General features: G+C 42.0%; 1 protein-coding gene across 4 annotated transcripts in view; it reads left to right on the top strand.

Annotated features, from left to right (window-relative positions):
• The window catches only part of LOC132886516 (triple functional domain protein-like), a 340,453-nt gene that overhangs the window by 277,694 nt on the left and 40,583 nt on the right, over positions 1-22,176 (top strand). For all 4 annotated transcript variants that reach the window (XR_009654705.1, XM_060921223.1, XM_060921224.1 and 1 more), the window contains 2 exons: positions 15,628-15,896; positions 20,742-20,912. Coding sequence is in view for 3 of the 4 variants with exons in the window: in XM_060921223.1 (XP_060777206.1) it covers positions 15,628-15,896; positions 20,742-20,912 (440 nt within the window). In the remaining variant the exon portion in view is untranslated. The remainder of the gene's footprint in view (positions 1-15,627; positions 15,897-20,741; positions 20,913-22,176) is intronic.

The raw sequence follows: 22,176 nt of genomic DNA, 5'->3' as shown, positions 1-22,176 counted from the left end.
AATACAAAGGCCTCCAGAGCACAAAGAGGGTAATAGAAAAAATCTTTTATTACTTTTTTACTGAGTGTACCGATTTAACATTTTTACCAAATCAGCATAAGTAATACTAATTAAATACTAATTTGCAGAATTTGTTTTTACTAATTTTTCGAGCTTTGTATTCAGTATACAAACATCTATGTGCCTGCCAATTTCCATGTAAATATCTTAAAAAATAAAAGTTATTAAGAAAAAACATTTGCTATCATTCGTTAATGAGCCATTTTGGACCATGTGATCCTCATACAGAAAATTACGGCAGTTTTCTAAAAATTAAGCCGTTTTTCAATCTTTGGTTTGTAATATCTCAAGAACGGATTAACGTATTTTAATTCTGTAAAAAAAGTATGTTCTGAATTCAACGAGAGCAGTTTCAAGCAATTTGGACTGAATTTGAATTTTCACCTGATGTGCCAACAATGATGAAACATTTCTATCCTGATGGGAGTGGTCTCTTGCAGGATAACAACGCCACATCCACAGAGCATAAGGGCCCACTAAAGTGATTGATGTGATTGGAAAGTGTCTTGTTTGTCCCTCTTGCTTGTCTTCTTTTTCTGAAGCAACCACCTCTTTCTCTCTTCCTCCCTCCCTCCCTCCCTCCCTCTCTTTCTGTCTATCCCTCCCTCCCTCCCTCCCTCCCTCCCTCTGTCGTTCTACTCAGCACAACCCTTCACTTTGCTCTCACATTCTCTTTCCTTCCTCCATCCGTTATGTGTCAGGAGATTTTCAGTTTGCAGTTGAACCATTCCGTATACGCCGTGCACCCACACCTCCTTCAAGTATGGCACACAGCCTGAGCTCACTTTTATCCTTAAGTCCCATGTATCATATGAAATCAACAAGTGGACATACTGAAAACTGCAAGGTCTGGCTCCTCGATTTGGGTACGTACTATGAATTTAACATCTTGACTCATTTTTATGTGTAATGTTACCTTCGTATGGAATTATTTATGACTTTGTCTTTCTTACCATTGGTGTGTTGAATGATATCAAGAACATCATACTGTCTGAAGACTCAATAATACAGGAACCTGCTTTATGTTTGGGTTTTTCTTTCAGAAGTCATTTTTCCAGCTTATTCAAATACAGTTATTGATACACTCTTTTCCATTTGAGGTGGCCGCGTTCTCACCTATTATTGTTGTATGTGTTGTTAGGCTTGACATCCCTCCAGGCGGTCTATGGTACATTCCTCACATTGCTCTCTGCATCTCTGTTTATGGAGCACACACTAAGTTCGGCAGGCATTCTCAGACAAGCCAGTTTTCTGGCTGTAATTGGAAGTTCATGCATTCGAATATTGCTTTTTCTATCTGACAGCAACATAAACACAACAAAATAAATCATAGTCACGGATGCTTGTTTATTTTCGGTTCATGGATTAGGTAACTGGGTCATGTCTGCTGATGCATCATGGATCGCTCTCCTGCTTTTGCATAGAGAACATCTCAGTATTAAAATGGTCACACTAAAAAACCCCAGCTAGTCTGTGTTTGTGTATAGGTTTGTTTGTTTTTTTAAATAAAGGTGTAAAGGAAATGAAGCAGAAATCTTTATTTAATAGACAACTAAGACTCAAGACTGCTGAGGATCTGACCACCTTTCACACCCTACAAGACAAGACCGTGTCATGGCTATCGACTCCCTCGTAAATCGAGGTGGAACAGACGGGACAAGTCGCTGTGTCATGTTAACATGACGCTTTAAACTAGGGACTTCAAAGGAGGTTAGTCCTCATCAAAGGATAGCTCTGGAGAAACATGCATACCTTCAGCCAATTAGCTGGTTATGTCAAACATAACATAACTAATGGGTCCCTGCTCAGTTCTGCATGGGAGCTCAGCTGAATCGACAGTCTGCACTAAACAGGCTTTAGTGTCAAGGTGTCAGAGATGAAACAGACAGAAAGTCTGTCTGTCTATAGATTTGTGTGGAAACCATTTGGTGTCACTGCGGCCCAATTGAGCTTTTTGGCCAATTATATACTTTAACACGGTGGTACGGTGGTGTAGTGGTTAGCACTGTCGCCTCACAGCAAGAAGGTTCTGGGTTTGAGCCCAGTGGCCAACATTGGGGGCCTTTCTGTGTGGAGTTTGCATGTCGTCTGCGTGGGTTTCCTCCGGGTGCTCCGGTTTCCTCCACAGTCCAAAGACATGCAGGTTAGGTTAATTGGTGGCTCTAAATTGATTGTAGGTGTGAATGTAAGTGTGAATGGTTGTTTGTTTCTATGTGTCAGCCCTGCGATAATCTGGTGACTTCTCCAGGGTGTACCCCGCCTCTCACCCATAGTCAGCTGGGATAGGCTCCAGCTTCAAGAAAACAAATATACACTAAGTAACTTTAAAAACGCATATTGATAAAACTTGCTGAATTCGTGCTGAGTTTATCTCAAGAAGAAAAGAAATATATCACAATGGAAAAATAACTTCGTTCCGCCCGAATAAGTTCCAAATCTGTGCTCAAATCAGAATTTAAGGGAGTTGTACTCAATAACGTACAATATGACTCGGGTAGTCAACAACATGGACAGGCTTTAATTTTCAAACAGATTTTGCATACACTGTACACACACAATCTTGCCTATAAATACCCGGGGGAAATGATGGGAAAATTGTCATTATTGAAGATGCCACGCCTAAGCCAAAATCAACGTGAACAGGCCATCGGGATGTTGCGTGCCGGAAGTACACAGACAGAGGTCGCCCGGCACTTCGGTGTTCATCATTCGACCATTTCCCGTTTGAGTCAGCGTTACAGACAGACAGGGAGCACCAGGGATCGTCCACGCCCTGGTCAGCCTCGAGTCACGACGCCAGTTCAGGATCAGCACATCAGGCTAGCTCACCTCCGTGACAGATTCCTGACACCCTCAGTCACTGCTGCTGAGACCTCTGGACGACACAGACCCAGAATCTCCAGCATGACGATCCGAACATGGACCAACTGTCACTTTGAATTTTTTTATTGTGAATGAATTCTTGAGTTTGACAATAAATGTCCTTTATCGATGTTTCAAGATGTGTGTGCATTACATACAATATCTCATCTCATCTCATTCTCATTATCTCTAGCCGCTTTATCCTTCTACAGGGTCGCAGGCAAGCTGGAGCCTATCCCAGCTGACTACGGGCGAAAGGCGGGGTACACCCTGGACAAGTCGCCAGGTCATCACAGGGCTGACACATAGACACAGACAACCATTCACACTCACATTCACACCTATGGTCAATTTTTAGAGTCACCAGTTAACCTAACCTGCATGTCTTTGGACTGTGGGGGAAACCGGAGCACCCGGAGGAAACCCACGCGGACACGGGGAGAACATGCAAACTCCGCACAGAAAGGCCCTCGCCGGCCCCGGGGCTCGAACCCAGGACCTTCTTGCTGTGAGGCGACAGTGCTAACCACTACACCACCGTGCCGCCCACATACAATATCATAAATTTCAAATATATGCATGGATCTAAAGTGATATCGTGTTGAATTCCATTGTGCGTTTTTAAAGTTACTTAGTATATTTTAACCAAGACAACATGGGAATGTTTTTATTTAGGCAACTTTCTAACCATGTCTTAGCAGCTACCTGCAAAGCTTGCGCAAACAAATATAACAATAAAAACAGCCAGTTTGCCTAAGACATCTCCAACTTTGTTAGCTTAATATGATGACATCAAGTTGTTGGACAAGCAGTTGCAAAACAGATATAAACCTAATTTAAAAAAAAAAACGGAGCTGAGGGAGGGGGTAATATTCTGAAAAAAAAAATGAAGTCAGAAATTTACAAAAGAAACCTGGATCTTCTCTGAGATTATAAAGTCATACATTTGTGTGAAAAAGCTCAGAAATTCCGATAAAAAAAGTAAGGAAAAAATAAAAAAAAAAATTGAGGAAAAAAATGAAAAAGAAAATAGTGGTAGGAATCTCATCTCATCTCATTATCTCTAGCCGCTTTATCCTGTTCTACAGGGTCGCAGGCAAGCTGGAGCCTATCCCAGCTGACTACGGGCGAAAGGCGGGGTACACCCTGGACAAGTCGCCAGGTCATCACAGGGCTGACACATAGACACAGACAACCATTCACACTCACATTCACACCTACGGTCAATTTAGAGCCACCAGTTAACCTAACCTGCATGTCTTTGGACTGTGGGGGAAACTGGAGCACCCGGAGGAAACCCACGCGGACACGGGGAGAACATGCAAACTCCACACAGAAAGGCCCTCGCCGGCCACGGGGCTCGAACCCTCTTGCTGTGAGACAACAGCGCTAACCACTACACCACCGTGCCGCCCCAGTTTATTTATTTAGTGCTTAATTATAACACCGCTAATCCTAGCAGTAGCACTGGATTAGCCTCGTGTTTCTCTTTTCCGCCAAAGAAATGGTTGTGCGCATGTGCAGCAGAAACATTTTTTCATTGGCTATTCATGTAAGCTCCGATGTGTGATGTCATGTTATCTTGACAACCGTGCAAGATTGTAAACCATATTCATTGCTCATTCGCCATTGGGGAGAGTGACGTAATACGCGTAGCAAGAACAATATTGGATGCTATCAAGCTAAATGAATGAAACCCGTGAGAAGAGAATAGAATATGTTTTTATTCCATCAAGAAAGTGTCCTGTATGTATAATAATTCCCGATATTTCACTCCGACGAGGTCACTCCTAGTATTTTCCCACAGACTAGACGTGTTTGTCAAAATGGCAACCAATTCAGAATTAAAATTCTTTTGATTAACTTGTGGTTTCTTTTTTTTTTTGGTGAATGTGTCCATATAATATAAACAATATTACACAGTGGCATGAAGATATGAAGCTTATCTTCTCATGTTGAAAATGTTTTCATTCGTTCGCTTTGCTCACTCGTGAATGTATTCACCACTTGAAGATAAACTTCATATCTTTGCACAACTGTGTAATATCCTCTGTAACCTGCTGAGAACCAACCCATGGACTTGTGTCCTCTGTAGTTGACATTTGTTTTACGTGCACACCCTCTTACTCTTTCAAGCTATTCACTTGAATCCTGGTGTCTTGTAAAGAGTACATCCTGGGCTTTCCAATAATATATCATGTGACGAGGAGGGTTGCTGGGAAATTCCTAGGAAGGAAATCACAGCAAAAGAGAAATTGAGAGACACATTTTTTTCTTGGTTCCCAGGAGGATATATTGGATGTTGGTATTGGAGCATTTTTTATGAATAAATGAACACGGTATCAGACCTATAGCCGATAGCAGGTGCATCTCTACATTTGATGAGATATAGTTACAGTAATTTGTGTACAGTTTGGAAAACGCTCCCCAATCTGGCAACCTCTACATAAACACCTCTTTGCAATACACCAATCCTAGTCATTTAATCATATCTGACTAGCATAAAGAAATCTCTCTTCGGCCAGGGCACTAGCCATTTAAGTTACTCCACAAAATCGAGTCATACATGAGCTGATGGCGGCTATAAACCATGTATGACAGGATTGAGTGGAATAACTGTTTTATTCTATACACATTCACTGGATTTTGAGAAAGAGAGAATTTTTATTTTTTGCAAATTCGATAAATAGAAAGTTTATACAAAACATCTGACAAAATCATTTCCACTTCGAATGTAAACAAACTGGCGAAATGACAGGAGCAATTTGTGAAAAATGCTATAATAATAATAATTCTTGAAACATAAAAAAGATACGTTCTTACCATCAAATACTTTTATTCCATATTTTGTTACTTTTTTATTTTTTGGTATTTTCTTCTTCTTTAGGGTTTTTTTGGCGGTTGGCAAACCAACTTAAAGGTGCATTACCGCCACCAACTGGGCTGGAGTATGGAACAGGAGATACTGGGGAAAGAAAACCAAAATAACAATATTCTTTTAGCTATTTCTGTTTCTTTTAAATACTTGATAATTTTTTGGGTTTTGTTTTCAAGTAGAGTTTTTATTTCGTCCTCGGTTGGTTCAGCAACCCGCTCCGCCATTTTGTTTTTCTCTACTCACGGTATATGAGCTGATAGCCTAGTAGTAGAGTGGCCAGTCAGAGCATGCGATTGCTCATATGCAGTGAATGTGGATAGAATAAAAAGTGATATCAGAAAAAATCCAGCAGATGGATTGGGAGGATTTTATAAAGGAAGTGATGTGAAGTCTTATAGCTTAGCCGTCCTGTTTTCTCCTGCATGTGAAGGAATGGTTTATGCTGAGTTGGAGTTGACTGATGGAGGAAGAGCTAATTAACACAGATATGAATAGGGTCTTTTGTTTCTCAGGTCACTGAATATGCACTACCTTTGGCTGGGAGTGAATGACGTCCTGTTTCTTGTCTACTTTGATGTAGTGGGGGTGTTTCTCTCTCTCTCACACACACACACACACACACACACACACACACACACACACACGATGCTCAGTATAACAGTGTGTAATGTTAGTTTGCGATGTGAGCTGAATATAAGTGCATGTGACATTCTCTGGGCTTTGACCTGAGTTGCGTTATTTGTGTTGTGGTATTTTGGCAGATGTTGTGTATGTGAGTGTGAAAGTTCAGAGGTTGCTGTTCCAGAGGTCAAAGCAACATTTCAAATCACAGACACCAACAGCTGAAAACGTATCATCATGTGGGCATCTCTGTTTACGGACCTGAACTGTCAAGAGCGCAATGCAGCAATAAATCCAGAGCAGTATTCATAATGAGCATGTGGGATATGATAATAATACTCATATTCATAATCATAATCATTCATGTGGCGTTGGTGGAGGAATTGCTTGGCTTAGCTGTACTGTGAACACACCATGAAAGACCTTGTGCTCATTCTATTATAACCACATGACCTCATTCAAGACTCGAGGTCTCGAGTAGCAGTGTTTACTTTTCAAAACAAAGACCGACCAGGTTGTTGAACCCGAGTAACTCTTAGTCAGGGTCTGTGTGGTTTAAATGATTAGACATATCAGACACTCGCTGACCATGCTGTGAAAATTGTCCATGCAGACGCTCATCAAAGTTTCCAAATCTGTCATTGCTTAACTCTTGAATATTTTCTATCATGAATATGATCATTAAAAAGCTTATAATTTCTGCTTTCCAAAGTAATTTATCTCGTAAAGATCTGTTCAGTACTTTGGGAGTAAAAGCAGGTTCATATTGGGGCAACAGAGTACACACTCTGCTCGTGGGACATCAGGAAACTGCCAGTGCTCTCTCTCTTCTGATCGGTTTCCGACTGGATTACTCGTGAATATCAGTCAGATAACTTTGATAGGGATGTTCTATCGCTCTTACTGTTTGTGATGAAGTATTCAGCAAAATTTTCCGTCGGCTAGTTTTGATGTTCTGATTCACGGGAGACTTTGAAGTGAGTTTTCATAGCTTTATCTACAACCCCAATTCCAAAAAAGTTGGGACGCTGTGTAAAGCATGAATAAAAACAGAATGAGATAATCTACAAATCATGGAAACTCTATATTTCTTTGAAAATAGTACAAAGACAACATATCAAATGTTGAAACTGAGAAATTTTATTGTTTTTTGAAAAAATATATACTCATTTTGAATTTGATATCAGCAACAAGTTTCAAAAAAGTTGGGACGGGGCAACAAAAGACTGAAAAAGTTGCATAATGGTAAAAAATTATAATAATAATAATAAGAAGAATTTGGTTAATTGGCAACAGGTCAGTAAGATGATTGGGTATAAAAAGAGCATCCCAGAGAGGTGGAGTCTCTCAGAAGTAAAGATGGGGCGGGGTTCACTGCTCTGTAAAAGACTGCGTGGGCAAACAGCGCAACAATTTAAGAATAACGTTCCTCAGTGTTAAACCACAAAGAATTTGGGGATCACATCATCTATGGTCCATAATATCATTAAAAGATTCAGAGAATCTGGAGAAATCTTTGTATGCAAGAGACAAGGCTGAAAACTGACATTGGATGCCTGTGATCTTCAGGCCCTCAGGTGACACTGCATTAAAAGCAGACACGTGTCTGTAGTGGAGATCACTGTATGGGCTCAGGAACACTTCAGAAAACCATCATCTGTGAAAACACTTCATTACTGCATCCACAAATGCAAGTTAAAACCAGATATAAACAATATCCAGAAACACCGCCACCTTCTCTGGGCCCCAGCTCTTTTATGATGGACTGAGGCAAAGTGGAAAATTGTCCTGAGGTCTGAGGAATCAAAAGTAGAAATTCTTTTTAGAAATCATGGACACCACATCCTCCAGGCTAAAGAGGAGAGGGACCATCCAGCTTGTTATCAGTGCACAGTTCAAAAGCAGCATCTGTGATGGTATGAGGGTGCATTAGTGCACATGACATGGGTAGCTTGTACATCTGGGAAGGCATAATTAATGCTGAATGATATATACACGTTTCAGAGCAATATGCTGCCATACAGACTAAATCTTTTTCAGGGAAGGCCTTCCTTCTTTCAGCAAGATAATGACAAACTGCTTCGTACACATATTACAACTGCATGGCTCCGTAGTAAAAGAGTCTGGGTGCTAAACTGGCCTGCTGCAGTCCAGACCTGTCTCCCAGTTAAAGCATTTGGCACATTATGAAGTGCAAAATACAACAAAGGAAACCCCGAACTGTTGAGCAGCTGAAATTGTATATCAGCAAAGAATGGGACAACGTTTCTCTTTCAGATCTACAGCAATTGGTCTCCTCAGTTCCCAAACATTTACAGAGTGTTGTTAAAAGTAGAGGTGATGCAACACAGTGGTAAACACGCCCCTGTCCCAACTTTTCTGAAATGTGTTGCTGACATCAAATTCAAAATGAGCATATATTTTTCAAAAAACAAAATTTCTCGGCGGCACGGTGGTGTAGTGGTTAGCGCTGTCGCCTCACAGCAAGAAGGTCCAGGTTCGAGCCCCGTGGCCGGCAAGGGCCTTTCTGTGCGGAGTTTGCATGTTGTCCGCATGGATTTCCTCCGGGTGCTCCGGTTTCCCCCACAGTCCAAAGACATGCAGGTTAGGTTAACTGGTGACTCTAAATTGACAGTAGGTGTGAGTGTGAATGGTTGTCTGTGTCTATGTGTTAGCCCTGTGATGACCTGGCGACTTGTCCAGGGTGTACCCCGCCTTTCGCCCGTAGTCAGCTGGGATAGGCTCCAGCTTGCCTGCGACCCTGTAGAACAGGATAAAGTGGCTAGAGATAATGAGATGAATAAAATTTCTCAGTTTCAATACTTGATTATGTTGTCTTTGTACTATTTTCAATGAACTATAGGGTTTTCATGATTTGCAAATTATCGTATTCTGTTTTTCTTTATAGTTTACACAGCGTCCCAACATTTTTGGAATTGGGGTTGTACTTATTATTTTCAAATCAGACTGATTAATGTATATAAATAACTATTTTAGAATATAACTGGAGTTGTTTTGATGAATTGGCAGCCATCTATGTGCCTGCCAATTTCTATGTCAAATATCTTGAAAAATAGAAAAGTTATTCTGAAAAAACATTTGCTTTCATTGGTTAATGAGGCCCATTTTGGACCATGTGATCCTCATACAGAATATTATGGCAGTTTTCTAAAAAATTAAGCCGTTTCTTCAAATCTTTTATTTGTAATATGTCAAGAATGGATAAACATATTTACGGCGAGGCATTGTTTTCGGTCAAGTTACTTTGTTAACAGTATTACAGGAAAACGTCTGGCTCAATCTTCATGAAACTTTCAGGATAGATGGGCATTGGTCACAAATGGAACCTCCAACATTTATGAGGGTCATCCGGTCAAGGTCACCAAAAAGGTCAAAATCGTTTTTGTTGTGGCTACTGCCTCATATAGAGGCGCTAACCACTACGTCATCGTGCTGTAAGAATGTAACAGTGTAACGATTGTGCACTATGCATGTGCATATACGTATTCTGATTAAAATGGCCAGTAAGTGTATACAATTCAGTTTACCATTTGAAATAAATGGACTGGACTAAAGAAATCGCTTTCAGACATGTTTATGCTTATTACAGAGGGAAAGTGCGTTCCACTGAGCTCTAGCACCGGGCCATTTCCGGGAAATAAGAGTTTGGGTCATGGCGACAGCGTGTGTATGTCAGCCTCGTTTCAGAGGTTTCGGTTTTGAAAACTGTAAGAGGTAAGAGTAGAATAATATAAAGTACAGACACTTGGTATAGGGCGGCATGGTGGTGTAGTGGTTAGCGCTGTTGCCTCACAGCAAGAAGCTCCGGGTTCAAGCCCCGTGGCCGGCGAGGGCCTTTCTGTGCGGAGTTTGCATGTTCTCCCTGTGTCCGCGTGGGTTTCCTCCGGGTGCTCCAGTTTCCCCCACAGTCCAAAGACATGCAGGCTAGGTTAACTGGTGACTCTAAATTGACCGTAGGTGTGAATGTGAGTGTGAATGGTTGTCTGTGTCTATGTGTCAGCCCTGTGATGACCTGGCGACTTGTCCAGGGTGTACCCCGCCTTTCGCCCGTAGTCAGCTGGGATAGGCTCCAGCTTGCCTGCGACCCTGTAGAAGGATAACGTGGCTAGAGATAATGAGATGAGATGAGAGATATTCATCATAAGTGCTACCGGGCGAGGTTTGTTTTGCCTGGCAACACTTGTTTAATTCTGTAAAGAGTATATTGTTCTGCATTCAATTCTGAATTCAATGAGAGCAGTTTCAAGCAATTTGGACTGATTTCGAACTTTCACCTGATATGCCTAGTATTTGTTTATATTTTGGGGGAAAATATCCAACCAAGTTCATTTGAAAATACTGTGAGTACAAACCAGAATACTATCTGTGGCAGTGGATGGAAGTGGTCAAGACATTATTATTAGTATTAACATTTGGAAATGCTTTTTGAATTGGTGTTATAATATGCGTATGTGACCTTCTGCTGTTGTAGCCTAGCCGCCTCAAGATTTGGCAAGTTGTGCATTCTGAGATGCTTTTCTGCTCAACACAGTTGTAAAGAGTGATTATTTGAGTTCCCATAACCTTCCTGTCAGCTTGAACCAGTCTGGTCATTCTCCTTTCGAATCAACAATCCATTTCAACTCTCAAGATTGTGGCGCATATAGATTACTCACTGCCTGTAGGCCTTGTTTGCTGGCATATTATATGTGTTGAGAAACCATGCACATTTTACATTCCAAGTGTAAAGACCCTATTCACAAGGATCTCAGAAATAAAACTCCCAATGAGCAACTTCCAAAATACAGGTTTATTTAAAACCTGTGAGCTTAGAGGAGATCAGAGAGATGGATACAAAGCAGAAAATCTTACACGAGTTTTACATAAGGCTCGGCTTGATTCAGCTCAAAGACCAAAGCTCAGAATTAAAAAAAAAAAAAAGTCTTAGGTAGAAATAGAAAAAAGCGCAGTTCGCTAAAAATAGCAGTGCTGCATTTGGTTCAGAGACTGTGGCATCAAGTATGCAATCTCACACTAGTACGGTATATGTGCAGGGGCAAACAGTTGGGACATGCTCATGAGTTTGAAGATTTGTTAAATAATTGTCATAAGGTTTTATGGAGCATTATTTCCTCATGCTGAGAAACATCAGTACATTACATGATAATGTTCTGAAACATTTTAATCACCTCACTATTTTTCTTTTCACAATTTCATATATAATTCGAAAGTACATTCCCTAAAGAGAATGAGGAGTAATGTGCACGAAGCAGCTAGGCGGTTATGGTGTCAGAGGTGGTTGCTCAGGACTTTCTCCATGGTTGCTAAGGTACACACGGTTGCTAGCATGGTAAAATGCCAACATTGCTCATGATTAGCATGCTAACATGCCAATGATGAACATGCTAATGGTGAGCATGCTAACATGCTAATGCTAACATTTTTACGGCTAACAGATACCATGCTAACAGGTTAATGCTAACATGCAAAAGGCTAATGATGAGTATGTTAATGGAGAGCATGCTAATGAGCTAATGCTAACATGCTAATGGCCCTCATGCTAATATGCTAATAGATAATAGTATGGGGCGGCACAGTGGTGTAGTGGTTAGTGCTGTCGCCTCACAGCAAGAAGGTCCGGGTTCGAGCCCCGTGGCCGGCGAGGGCCTTTCTGTGCGGAGTTTGCATGTTCTCCCCGTGTTCGTGTGGGTTTCCTCCAGGTGCTCCGGTTTCCCCCACAGTCCAAAGACATGCAGGCTAGGTTAACTGGTGACTCTAAATTGACCGTAGGTGTGAATGTGAGTGTGAATGGTTGTCTGTGTCTATGTATCAGCCTTGTGATGACCTGGCGACTTGTCCAGGGTGTACCCCGCCTTTCGCCCATAGTCAGCTGGGATAGGCTCCAGCTTGCCTGCGACCCTGTAGAACAGGATAAAGCGGCTAGAGATGATGAGATGAGATGAGATAATGGTATGCACTATACCTTGTGTCTCACGTTACAAAGTCTTTTGCAGCACTGTGTTGATATTCTGGTTTTGTGTTTTGGATTTTGCCCTTTGTCTCCACCTTTGATATCCTGCCTGTGCCTCGCTTGTCCATTGCCTATTTCTCGACTCTGATTTCTGATCACTGATGTGGATCTGTTTGCCAACGTGTTTTTAAGTAAAACTCCTTCAGTGATTACATCCGTCTATCACCTGCATTTTCTGACAGACGGAAAGTATCTTATCTTTGACTTATGAGTAGCCATGACAACAGTGCTTACGGAGTAAAGACTCAAGTAAAACTGCTTTTAGCTCGTAAATTAATGTCCTTTTAAGACATTTTTTTTAAGTCAATGACTACCGTTCTCAATAATTGTTAGTGATGGTTTGGTGATTTTTTTTTTTTTGGAGACTCTGACTCACTGTTACTAAATGTGAACATAGTTTGTGATGTGCAAAAGTTTGTAGTAAAAGAGTTTGTTATTAGCCTGGGAAATCCCATGCTGCTTTGCACAATCGTTCCGATCTGAAAAGACAGCATGGAAACTATGTTCTAAAGGCTCGCCTGAGTTAGGGAGCCAATCAGAGAGTGGGGAGGGGTGGAAAGACGGTGACGCGTACTACTCGACAAACGGAAGCTTGTAGTTTATTTGGGACTGTTTACGGATCACATTTAACATGGCGGCGAGCGATATGAACCAAACTTTCGATCAAGCTTTAGACACTGTTCTGAATAGTTTAGAGCGAAAGTTTGTTTTAAAAAAACAACAGCGTTTGGCGTTACAGTCTTTCTTCGCCTCTTCGTCTTCTTCGTCGCTCTAACTACGTCACCGGGTACAACTGCCATGATTGGCCATGGGCTACGTATACGCCAAATGATAGACATTCGCAACGTCCAATAAACGGCCGTTGACAATCGTAAACCACACCTCCCCTACGAGAAATTCAGTAGGCGGATTCCAGACCATATTTCACTTGTGATATGGTCTGGTGTTAACCAGACTAGTTTGTTATAGCAGGGTTGCAGTGTATAATGTTAGCCTGTTTTCTTTTAAAAGCATATCCAAAGCTTGAGTGTTACGAGCATTACGAGATTCTTTATATCTGCTGCCACAGCCCAGCTCAGAGGCTACAACAAGAAACGGAGATGGATGAGTAGGTGGCTAAAAATATACACTGAGTGCAGAATTATTAGGCAAGTGAGTATTTTGACCACAACATCCTTTTAATGCATGTTGTCCCACTCCAAGCTGTTTAGGCTTGAAAGCCTACTACCAATTAAGTATATCAGGTGCTGTGCATCTGTGTAATGAGAGGGGGTGTGGTCTAATGACATCAACACCCTATATCAGGTGTGCATAATTATTAGGCAACCTCTTTTCCTCTGGCAAAATGGGTCAGAAGAGAGATCTGACAGACTTTGAAAAGTCTAAAATTGTGAGATGTCTTGCAGATGGATGCAGCACTCTTGAAATTGTGAAGATGTTCACCGAACATGATCACCGAACAATCAAGCGTTTCATTGCAAATAGTCAACAGGGTCGAAAGAAGCGTGTGGAAAAAAAAAAGGCGCAAAATAACTGCACATGATCTGCGGAAAATCAAGCATGAAGCTAACAAGCAGCCATTAGCATCCAGTTCTGCCATATTCCAGAGTTGCAACATTCCTGGAGTGTCAAAGAGTACAAGGTGTGCAATACTGAGGGACATGGCCAAGGTAAGGAAGGCTGAAAAACGACCACCACTGAGTAAGGCACACAAGATAAAACGTCAAGACTGGGCCAAGAAATATCTTAAGACTGATTTTTCTAAGGTGCTGTGGTCTGATGAGATGAGAGTGACTCTTGATGGGCCAGATGAATGGGCCTGTGGCTGGATCAGTAATGGGCACAGAGCTCCACTCCGACTCAGACGCAAGCAAGGTGGAGGTGGAGTACTGCTATGGGCTGGTATCATCAAAGACGAGCTTGTTTGACCTTTTCGAGTTGAGGATGGACTCAAACTCAACTCCCAGACCTACTGCCAGTTCCTGGAAGAAACCTTCTTCAAACAGTGGTATAGGAAAAAGTCAGCATCTTTCAAGAAGAACATGATTTTCATGCAGGATAATGCTCCATCTCATGCATCCAAATACTCCACTGCGTGGCTAGCCAGTAAAGGTCTGAAAGGTGAAAAAATAATGACATGGCCCCCTTGTTCACCTGACCTAAACCCCATAGAGAACCTGTGGTCCATTATAAAACGTGAGGTCTACAAAGAGGGAAAACAGTACACCTCTCTGAACAGCGTCTGGGAGGCCGTGGTTGCTGCTGCACACAATGTTGGTCGTGAACAGATAAAGAAATTGACAGAATCTATGGATGGAAGGCTTTTGAGCGTCCTCATGAAGAAGGGTGGCTATATTGGTCACTGATTTGTTTTTGTTTTGTGTTTGAATGTCAGATATGTTTATTTGCAAATCTGGAGTTGTCATATCAGTGTACCTGGTGAAAATAAATAAGTGAAATGGCTACATATTTGGTTTTTATTAAGTTGCCTAATAATTCTGCACAGTGAAAGTTACCTGAACACATACATATTCTCCTAAAATGGCCAAAACTAAAAACGCCCCACTCTAACTTCCATACATATTCAGCTTTGATATTTATGAGTCTTTTTGGTTGATTGAGAACATAGTTGTTGTTCAATAATAAAACTAATCCTCAAAAATACAACTTGCCTAATAATTCTGCACTCCGTGTACTTTATTTACAAGAAAATAACACAAAACACCCCAGAATAACTCGGAATCAACAAAATAAAGAAGAATAACTAAAACACAGCAGCCGTCATGGTTGCTGATGGAGAGAGGAGAGGGGAAGACCCCCCCCAAAAGAGGGAATGAGAGCCCAGAAAGCCACAGAATAAAGGGAGTTTTAAAGGGTGGAGCACACCGGGCCCAGGTGTGACCCATTTGGCTCATAACCCTCCATTCAGCTTCCTGCAAAACAAAGGAAATCAAACAACAACAGGGACACCGAGTGCCCAGGTGGACTAGCTGTCATACCACGTTGCTAATTATTTTATAACGTCAAACATTTCATGATGCTTGAAATTCTCATATATATCATGCATATTCAATAATAGAGCATAATGTACACTTGTGTAAATGCCATTCATTAAAAAAAAAAGGTTGAATCAAGTGTTACTCTCCATTTCCACCCTTTTCATCCTTGTTTCCAGACACCCTCTCCGTGTCCAGTAATGATGGCGGAATATCAGGCAGCGCCACCCTGCAGCCAGGGCACCTGCATGGCTCACCAGGTGCCAAGCGTCCAGGAAATACCCTGCGCAAGTGGCTGACGAGCCCAGTGCGGCGTCTCAGCAGCGGTAAAGCAGATGGACACGCCAAGAAACTCGCACATAAACACAAGAAGAACCGCAAGAGCGGTGAATCACAGAGGGACTCTGATGATAACGCAGCGACACCACAGGATGAGACTGTCGAGGAGGTAAGAGATGAAGATAAAGAAATGACCAAACATTTGTAGCAGGAAACGTTAAGGAGGTTATAATTTCTTTCATTGTTTAGATATGATGAAACTATTCATTATGGCAACTACATTTTCTTAGCACTTAATATTGTAGTATTACAGATTATTGGTCTAATAATAATAATAATAATTATTATTATTATTATTAGCTTATCCGACCAACAGTTTATGCTATCATGTGTTGTCTGTCGTCCACATTTCATGAAAATTGCTTCTTCTCTCTCAATTCTTCACCGATTTTTATTCTTTTTGGCAGGAAGGTAGATCTGCCTGGGGTGCATTTGGTTTCTACCCAAATTTGCATAATTATCCCCCATCCAAACGAAGTTTGGCAGGGGATATAGAAACAGGTTCCATCCATCCATCCGGTCACGTTTTTGTTTCCAGGCCATATCTTAAAAACTACTGAAGATATCTTCATGAAACTTTGTATACTGTACATATCAAGCAACATGTGAACTGGTGCCTTTTACTATTTTGGATTTTTGAAAAAAACTTTTTTTTTTCAAATTTTTACATAAAAAATATATTTTGACTTAGTTTCTAAGAGCAATGTTTGTTTCCAGAGCATGTATCCAAAACTATTCATGATACAAATTTGAAACTTGGTATCCATGTTAACAAGGTGATGTAGATTTGCCTTTTAATACTAAGAAATTTGAGAAATTTAAATTTTTCATGTTTCCATGGAAACATTTTCAGACTTAGGCTACGTTCACACTGCAGGCTGAAGTGACTCAAATCCGATCTTTTCGCCCATATGTGACCTGTATCCGATCTTTTATTGACGATATGAACGACACAGATCCGATTTTTTCAAATCCGACCCAGGCCGTTTGGATATGTGGTCCTAATTCCGATTCCTATCCGCTCTTTTCATATGCGACTTCAGTCTGAACCACTAGGTTGCATTCATCCGACTTACACGTCATCAACAAGCCACAAACGTCACTATTCTGCGCTGAAGTAGGCAGCGGGTCTCTCAAAGTTACAACAACATGGCGCATAATCACGGGCGCAGATAGAGGGTGGGACTCGTCCCACCCAGATTTAAATTCACCTCGTTCGGTCCCCCCCACTTATAGGGAGGAAAAAACGTCTATGCTGTCTTTCTTTGCATAAGGCAAACCTCACGGAAAAATCAAAAGACTAATTACCATTCGGTTTATTGAGGTGCACAGCAGTGTATACATAGTTGCAACAACTCACATAAAACAAAGACTGATATTTGGTTGGTTGAGCTGCGCAGACTGCACAGGTTGCGAGCTCGAGCTTGGTTGCTATGGTAACCCACAACAAGTTTGACAGGCATATCGGGGTTGGGGTTGGTTTGCTGGCAGCTTTGTCCCCCCCCCAGTTTTTTGTCCCCCCCCAGTTCAAAAAACGTATCTGCGCCCCTGCGCATGACATCAATGCGAGGGACGCTTCGGGCTGTGAAGGTTCTGAATCTTCTCAATGGAAGGACGCAGAGGTTAGGGAGCTGATTTCCATTTGGGGGGATACAGCTATTCAAGCTAGATTGGATGGGTCATATCGCAACCAGGCGGTTTTACTTCCGTAAACACTGGCCATGCTCACTGCGTGTGACGTCGTCGTATCCTGCAATGCGCATGCGGAACACTTTTAGGTCGCTTTTCGTTCATACTGAGGATCACATACAAGTCGCATATATTTGTTAATGTGAACGACCTCACAAAAAAATCGGATTTCACAAAAAAATCGGAATTGAGCATTAAGCCTTGCAGTGTGAACGTAGCGTTAGTCTCTCAGGTTAGTCTTAAGCCCGGCGCACACGGGCGACTTCTCGTCACAAGTGTATTGCGAATTTTGGATGCAAGTTTCCCCTCTCGGGTAGCTATGTGTGTGCATTATCTGTGACCAGTAGGCGATTTGGGGAGGGGGATGCAAGTCTAGTGGAAATCACGTGACTACTTCATGGGCGGGGATTGGCTTAGCCTTTGGAGGTGATTGCTTCCTTATCGCAAAGACACGCACACTCGGCGATATCTCTGCAACAAGTCAACAACTGCCTATTTTTTGTCGCAGAATATCAAGCATGTTTGATACCTGCGATCTGTTGCAAGCAACGGAAAATCGCCGTCACAAATATCCACACACGAAGCAATTTTTTGCTTGCATCAAAAAGTTGCACGACCAAGCAATGGAAAATTGCCGGTGTGCGCTAGGCTTTAGGGGTAGGTTTTGTTTCCGGAGCAGAACTTGAAAACTATGAGTGGTATGGTCTTGAAAGTTGGTATATGTGTTGATTAAGTAATGTATATGTGCCTTTTGATACTCAGAAATGTAAGAAATTTTAATTTTTAGCTCACCTGGACCAAAGGTCCGGTGGGCTTATTCCAAGGGCTGCTGAGGTCAGTGTAAAGAGGTAGGGTTGGGTTCCTGCAGCAGAACTTGAAAAATGTGACAAATAATATCTTGAAACTTGGTATATAGTTGGTATATAGGGCAGGGGATATAGATGACTATCTTCTTGTTACAATTAATAACTAGAAAAACACTCGGAGAGCGCAGACCTCTGCCAAGAATCCTTTAAAAAATTCTGGGATCCAGACGGCGATCCGGATCACCGCCAAAATTTAATGGATTGTTACTTGTGCCCAGTGACACCTCTGGAAAAAATTCCAGAGCAGTCCGTTCATAACTTTTTCCGTAATGTTGCTAACAGACAAATCAACAAACAAACCAAAAACATAACCTCCTTGACGGAGGTAATGAAGCTATGGAGTAATTAAGCCCTAACAAGCAGTTTCCACACATCACTTCTTCTCCCTCAATTCTTCACCGATTTTGATTCTTTCTGGCATGAAGGTAGGGGTACCTAGGGTGCATATAACTTCTACCCAGATTTGCTTAATTACAATTATTAATGAACTTATGGACTAATTAAGCCTTAAAGGAACAGTCCACTGTATTTCCATAATGAAATATGCTCTTATCTGAATTGAGACGAGCTGCTCCGTACCTATCCGAGCTTTGCGCGACCTCCCAGTCAGTCAGACGCAGTCAGACGCGCTGTCACTCCTGTTAGCAATGTAGCTAGGCTCAGTATGGCCAACGGTATTTTTTGGGGCTGTAGTTAGATGCGACCAAACTCTTCCGCGTTTTTCCTGTTTACATAGGTTTATATGACCAGTGATATGAAACAAGTTCAGTTACACAAATTGAAACGTAGCGATTTTCTATGCTATGGAAAGTCCGCACTATAATGACAGGCGTACTAACAGCTTCGGCAGCGCATTGATATCTGAGCTCCGTATCAATGCGCTGCCGAAGCGCGCAGAAGGTGTTAGTACGCCTGTCATTATAGTGCGGACTTTCCAGGAAAACAGGAAAAACGCGGAAGAGTTTGGGCGCATCTAACTACAGCCCCAAAAAATACCATTGGCCATACTGAGCCTAGCTACATTGCTAACAGGAGTGACAGCGCGTCTGACTGCGTCTGACTGACTGGGAGGTCGCGCAAAGCTCGGATAGGTACGGAGCAGCTCGTCTCAATTCAGATAAGAGCATATTTCACTGTTCCTTTAATGAGCAATTCAACAAAAATTGCTTCTTCTCGATCAGTTCCTCGCCGTTTTGTATTCTTTCTGGCAAATAGGTCAGGATTCCTAGGGTGGATATAACTTCTATATATAGCTTGTATATAGCTTGCAACATTTATTGCGCAAGGTGGCTCACTTTAGATCGTTCCTTCTGGACTAGATGGGGCCAGAGTGAGCTATGCCATCATTGACAGTCTCGTTGTTGTTGTTGTTATTATTATTATTACACCACAGCACTGCTGAATTCTCAACTCTGATTGGTCAGAAGCTGAATAATTCTGGCTGTAATTCAAATAGCATGTTTCTCATGAGGGGGCGCAGTGGTGTCCTGGTTAGCAGTGTTGCCTCACAGCAAGAAGGTTCTGGGTTCAAGCCCAGTGGCCGACGGGGGCCTTTCTGTGTGGAGTTTACATGTTCTCCCCGTGTCTGCGTGGGTTTCCTCCGGGTGCTCCGGTTTCCCACACAGTCCAAAGACATGCAGGTTCGGCTAATTGGTGGCTCTAAATTGACTGTAGGTGTGAATGTGAGTGTGAATGGTTGTTTGTCTCCATGTGTTAGCCCTGTGATGATCTGGCGACTTGTCTAGGGTGTACCCCATCTCTCACCCATAGTCAGCTGGGATAGGTTCCAGCTTGCCTGCAACCCTTCACAGGATAAGCGGTTATGGATAATGGATGGATGGATGGATGTTTCTAATGCATATAATTTCTATAGAAACAGCTCATTCACTGTGACTTGTGTGATTTATTATTCGCATTTTAGGATTAAAAATGTGTTATTTAATAAAGAAAAATGTATAACCATTTCTGGAAGGAGACACTATATTTAACATTGTGGAAAGGCGCCTGTTTATACTGTCACTGTTATGTTAGGGATACAGACCATGTTAGTTTCACAGACGTTCCAAAACATGAAGTGTAACTAAAATTGCATAAAAAGCATGAAGGTTTTTTTTTTCAATGAATAAAAATAGCAAATTTCTGTGGTATAAGAGGACTACTTTAGAATATGCTGTTCTAGCAAAATAATCAACTTTGGAGTGGAAATCCTTTTATTTCTTAGTTAATAAATAATTCATGAAGTAAAATTATTTGAATCGTGGTTAGAATTATATTTTTTTCCCCTTCATGGTCCCAAATGATACATGTGCCATGATAGCTTAGGGGTTAATCTTCTGGATTCACATTTGACTAATAGCACTGAATCTTTTCTTATTTTCCTCCACCTTATATCTCTACAGAGGATGAGATACGAGGGCCTGAGCAGTGGCACACTTTCCAAATCATCCTCTTCAGGTATGCAGAGCTGCGGAGAGGAAGAGGGTGAAGAGGGCGCCGACGCCGTACCCCTGCCGCCACCAATGGCCATCCAGCAGCACAGCCTCCTTCATCAGGACTCACAGGATGAAAAGGTAAAGCTCCACCCCTCCACCTCTAGCACCTCCACCTGATTATAATGGCAAGGATACAATGTATAGCAATTGCATCATAAAGAAATTTGAAATATGTAGTGTTTAGGTAGTATTACTTTTCCACTGATTCTAAATGCATGTGTCAGTCCACCAGATTTTCATCCCAGATGCTATAGAAGCAGCTCATTGATTATGGATTTTGAGTTATACCTGCTGCATCACACTACCAAGCCTCCGTATGCAGGAAATGCAAACCAAAGTGAAACTGGACCAAGGGAAGTTACTATAAATCTGACCTGAAATAATGTGCGCACAACCCAAAATGGTCCTTTTTCCAGCCACTGACTACAGTTGATACAGAACCTTGTGACTCCATCAGGAGACAACCTCAGTTGTAGATTATTGGTGAATTTCCCAGATTTGTTGAGCAACAGACCACAAAATGCTGCTCAGAAGGTCAAGAAAACACATGGTGAACTCTTAACGTCGCCAAGTGAATGTTGCACGATAAACTGTGCTCACATTATCGATGCATTTTCACAACAAATCAAAATGTCCTTTGCCGATTTTTATGGCAGAAGGAAGAGCTATACTTGTCTCAGTCGTGGATGATGTTAAAAGTGGTAAATGTATCCTGTAGGGGCGCTATTGAGGTGATTTTTTTTTTTTTTGATAGTTACTGGATCAGGGTGGCACAATGGTGTAGTGGTTAGCACTGTCGCCTCACAGCAAGAAGGGCCTGGGTTTGAGCCCAGCGGCCAATGAGGGCCTTTCTGTGTGGAGTTTGCATGTTCTCTCCGTGTCTGCGTGGGTTTCCTCCAGGTGCTCCGGTTTCCCCCAGGTGCTCCGGTTTCCCCCACAGTCCAAAGACATGCAGGTTAGGTTAATTGGTGGTTCTAAATTGACTGAATGGTTGTTTGTCTCTATGTGTTGGCCCTGTGATGACTTGGCGACTTGTCCAGGGTGTACCCCGCCTCTCACCCATAGTCAGCTGGGATAGGCTCCAGCTTGCCTGCGACCCTGTACAGGATAAGCGGCTACAGATAATGGATGGATGGATGGATGGATAGTAACTGGATCAGCCAGTGAAAATGGTGCAAAATATTGCATGCTTTTCAACGCCGTTTCTCCCGTCGGCTGTCCATTGCTAGTGATGATGACTGCTTTGTTAGGATGCGCAGAAATGCAGATGGGCCGTGAGACCCACACCAGGGCAACAGTCTTCCGCAGTGGTGGCATAAATGAGTCTATCTCCTCTCCTAAT

The sequence above is a fragment of the Neoarius graeffei genome, chromosome 5 (genome assembly GCF_027579695.1).
Source record: "Neoarius graeffei isolate fNeoGra1 chromosome 5, fNeoGra1.pri, whole genome shotgun sequence".
Taxonomy (NCBI): Eukaryota; Metazoa; Chordata; class Actinopteri; order Siluriformes; family Ariidae; genus Neoarius; species Neoarius graeffei.
The sequence above is the reverse complement of the archived record's forward strand: the minus strand, read 5'-3'. Positions and strand labels throughout refer to the sequence as shown.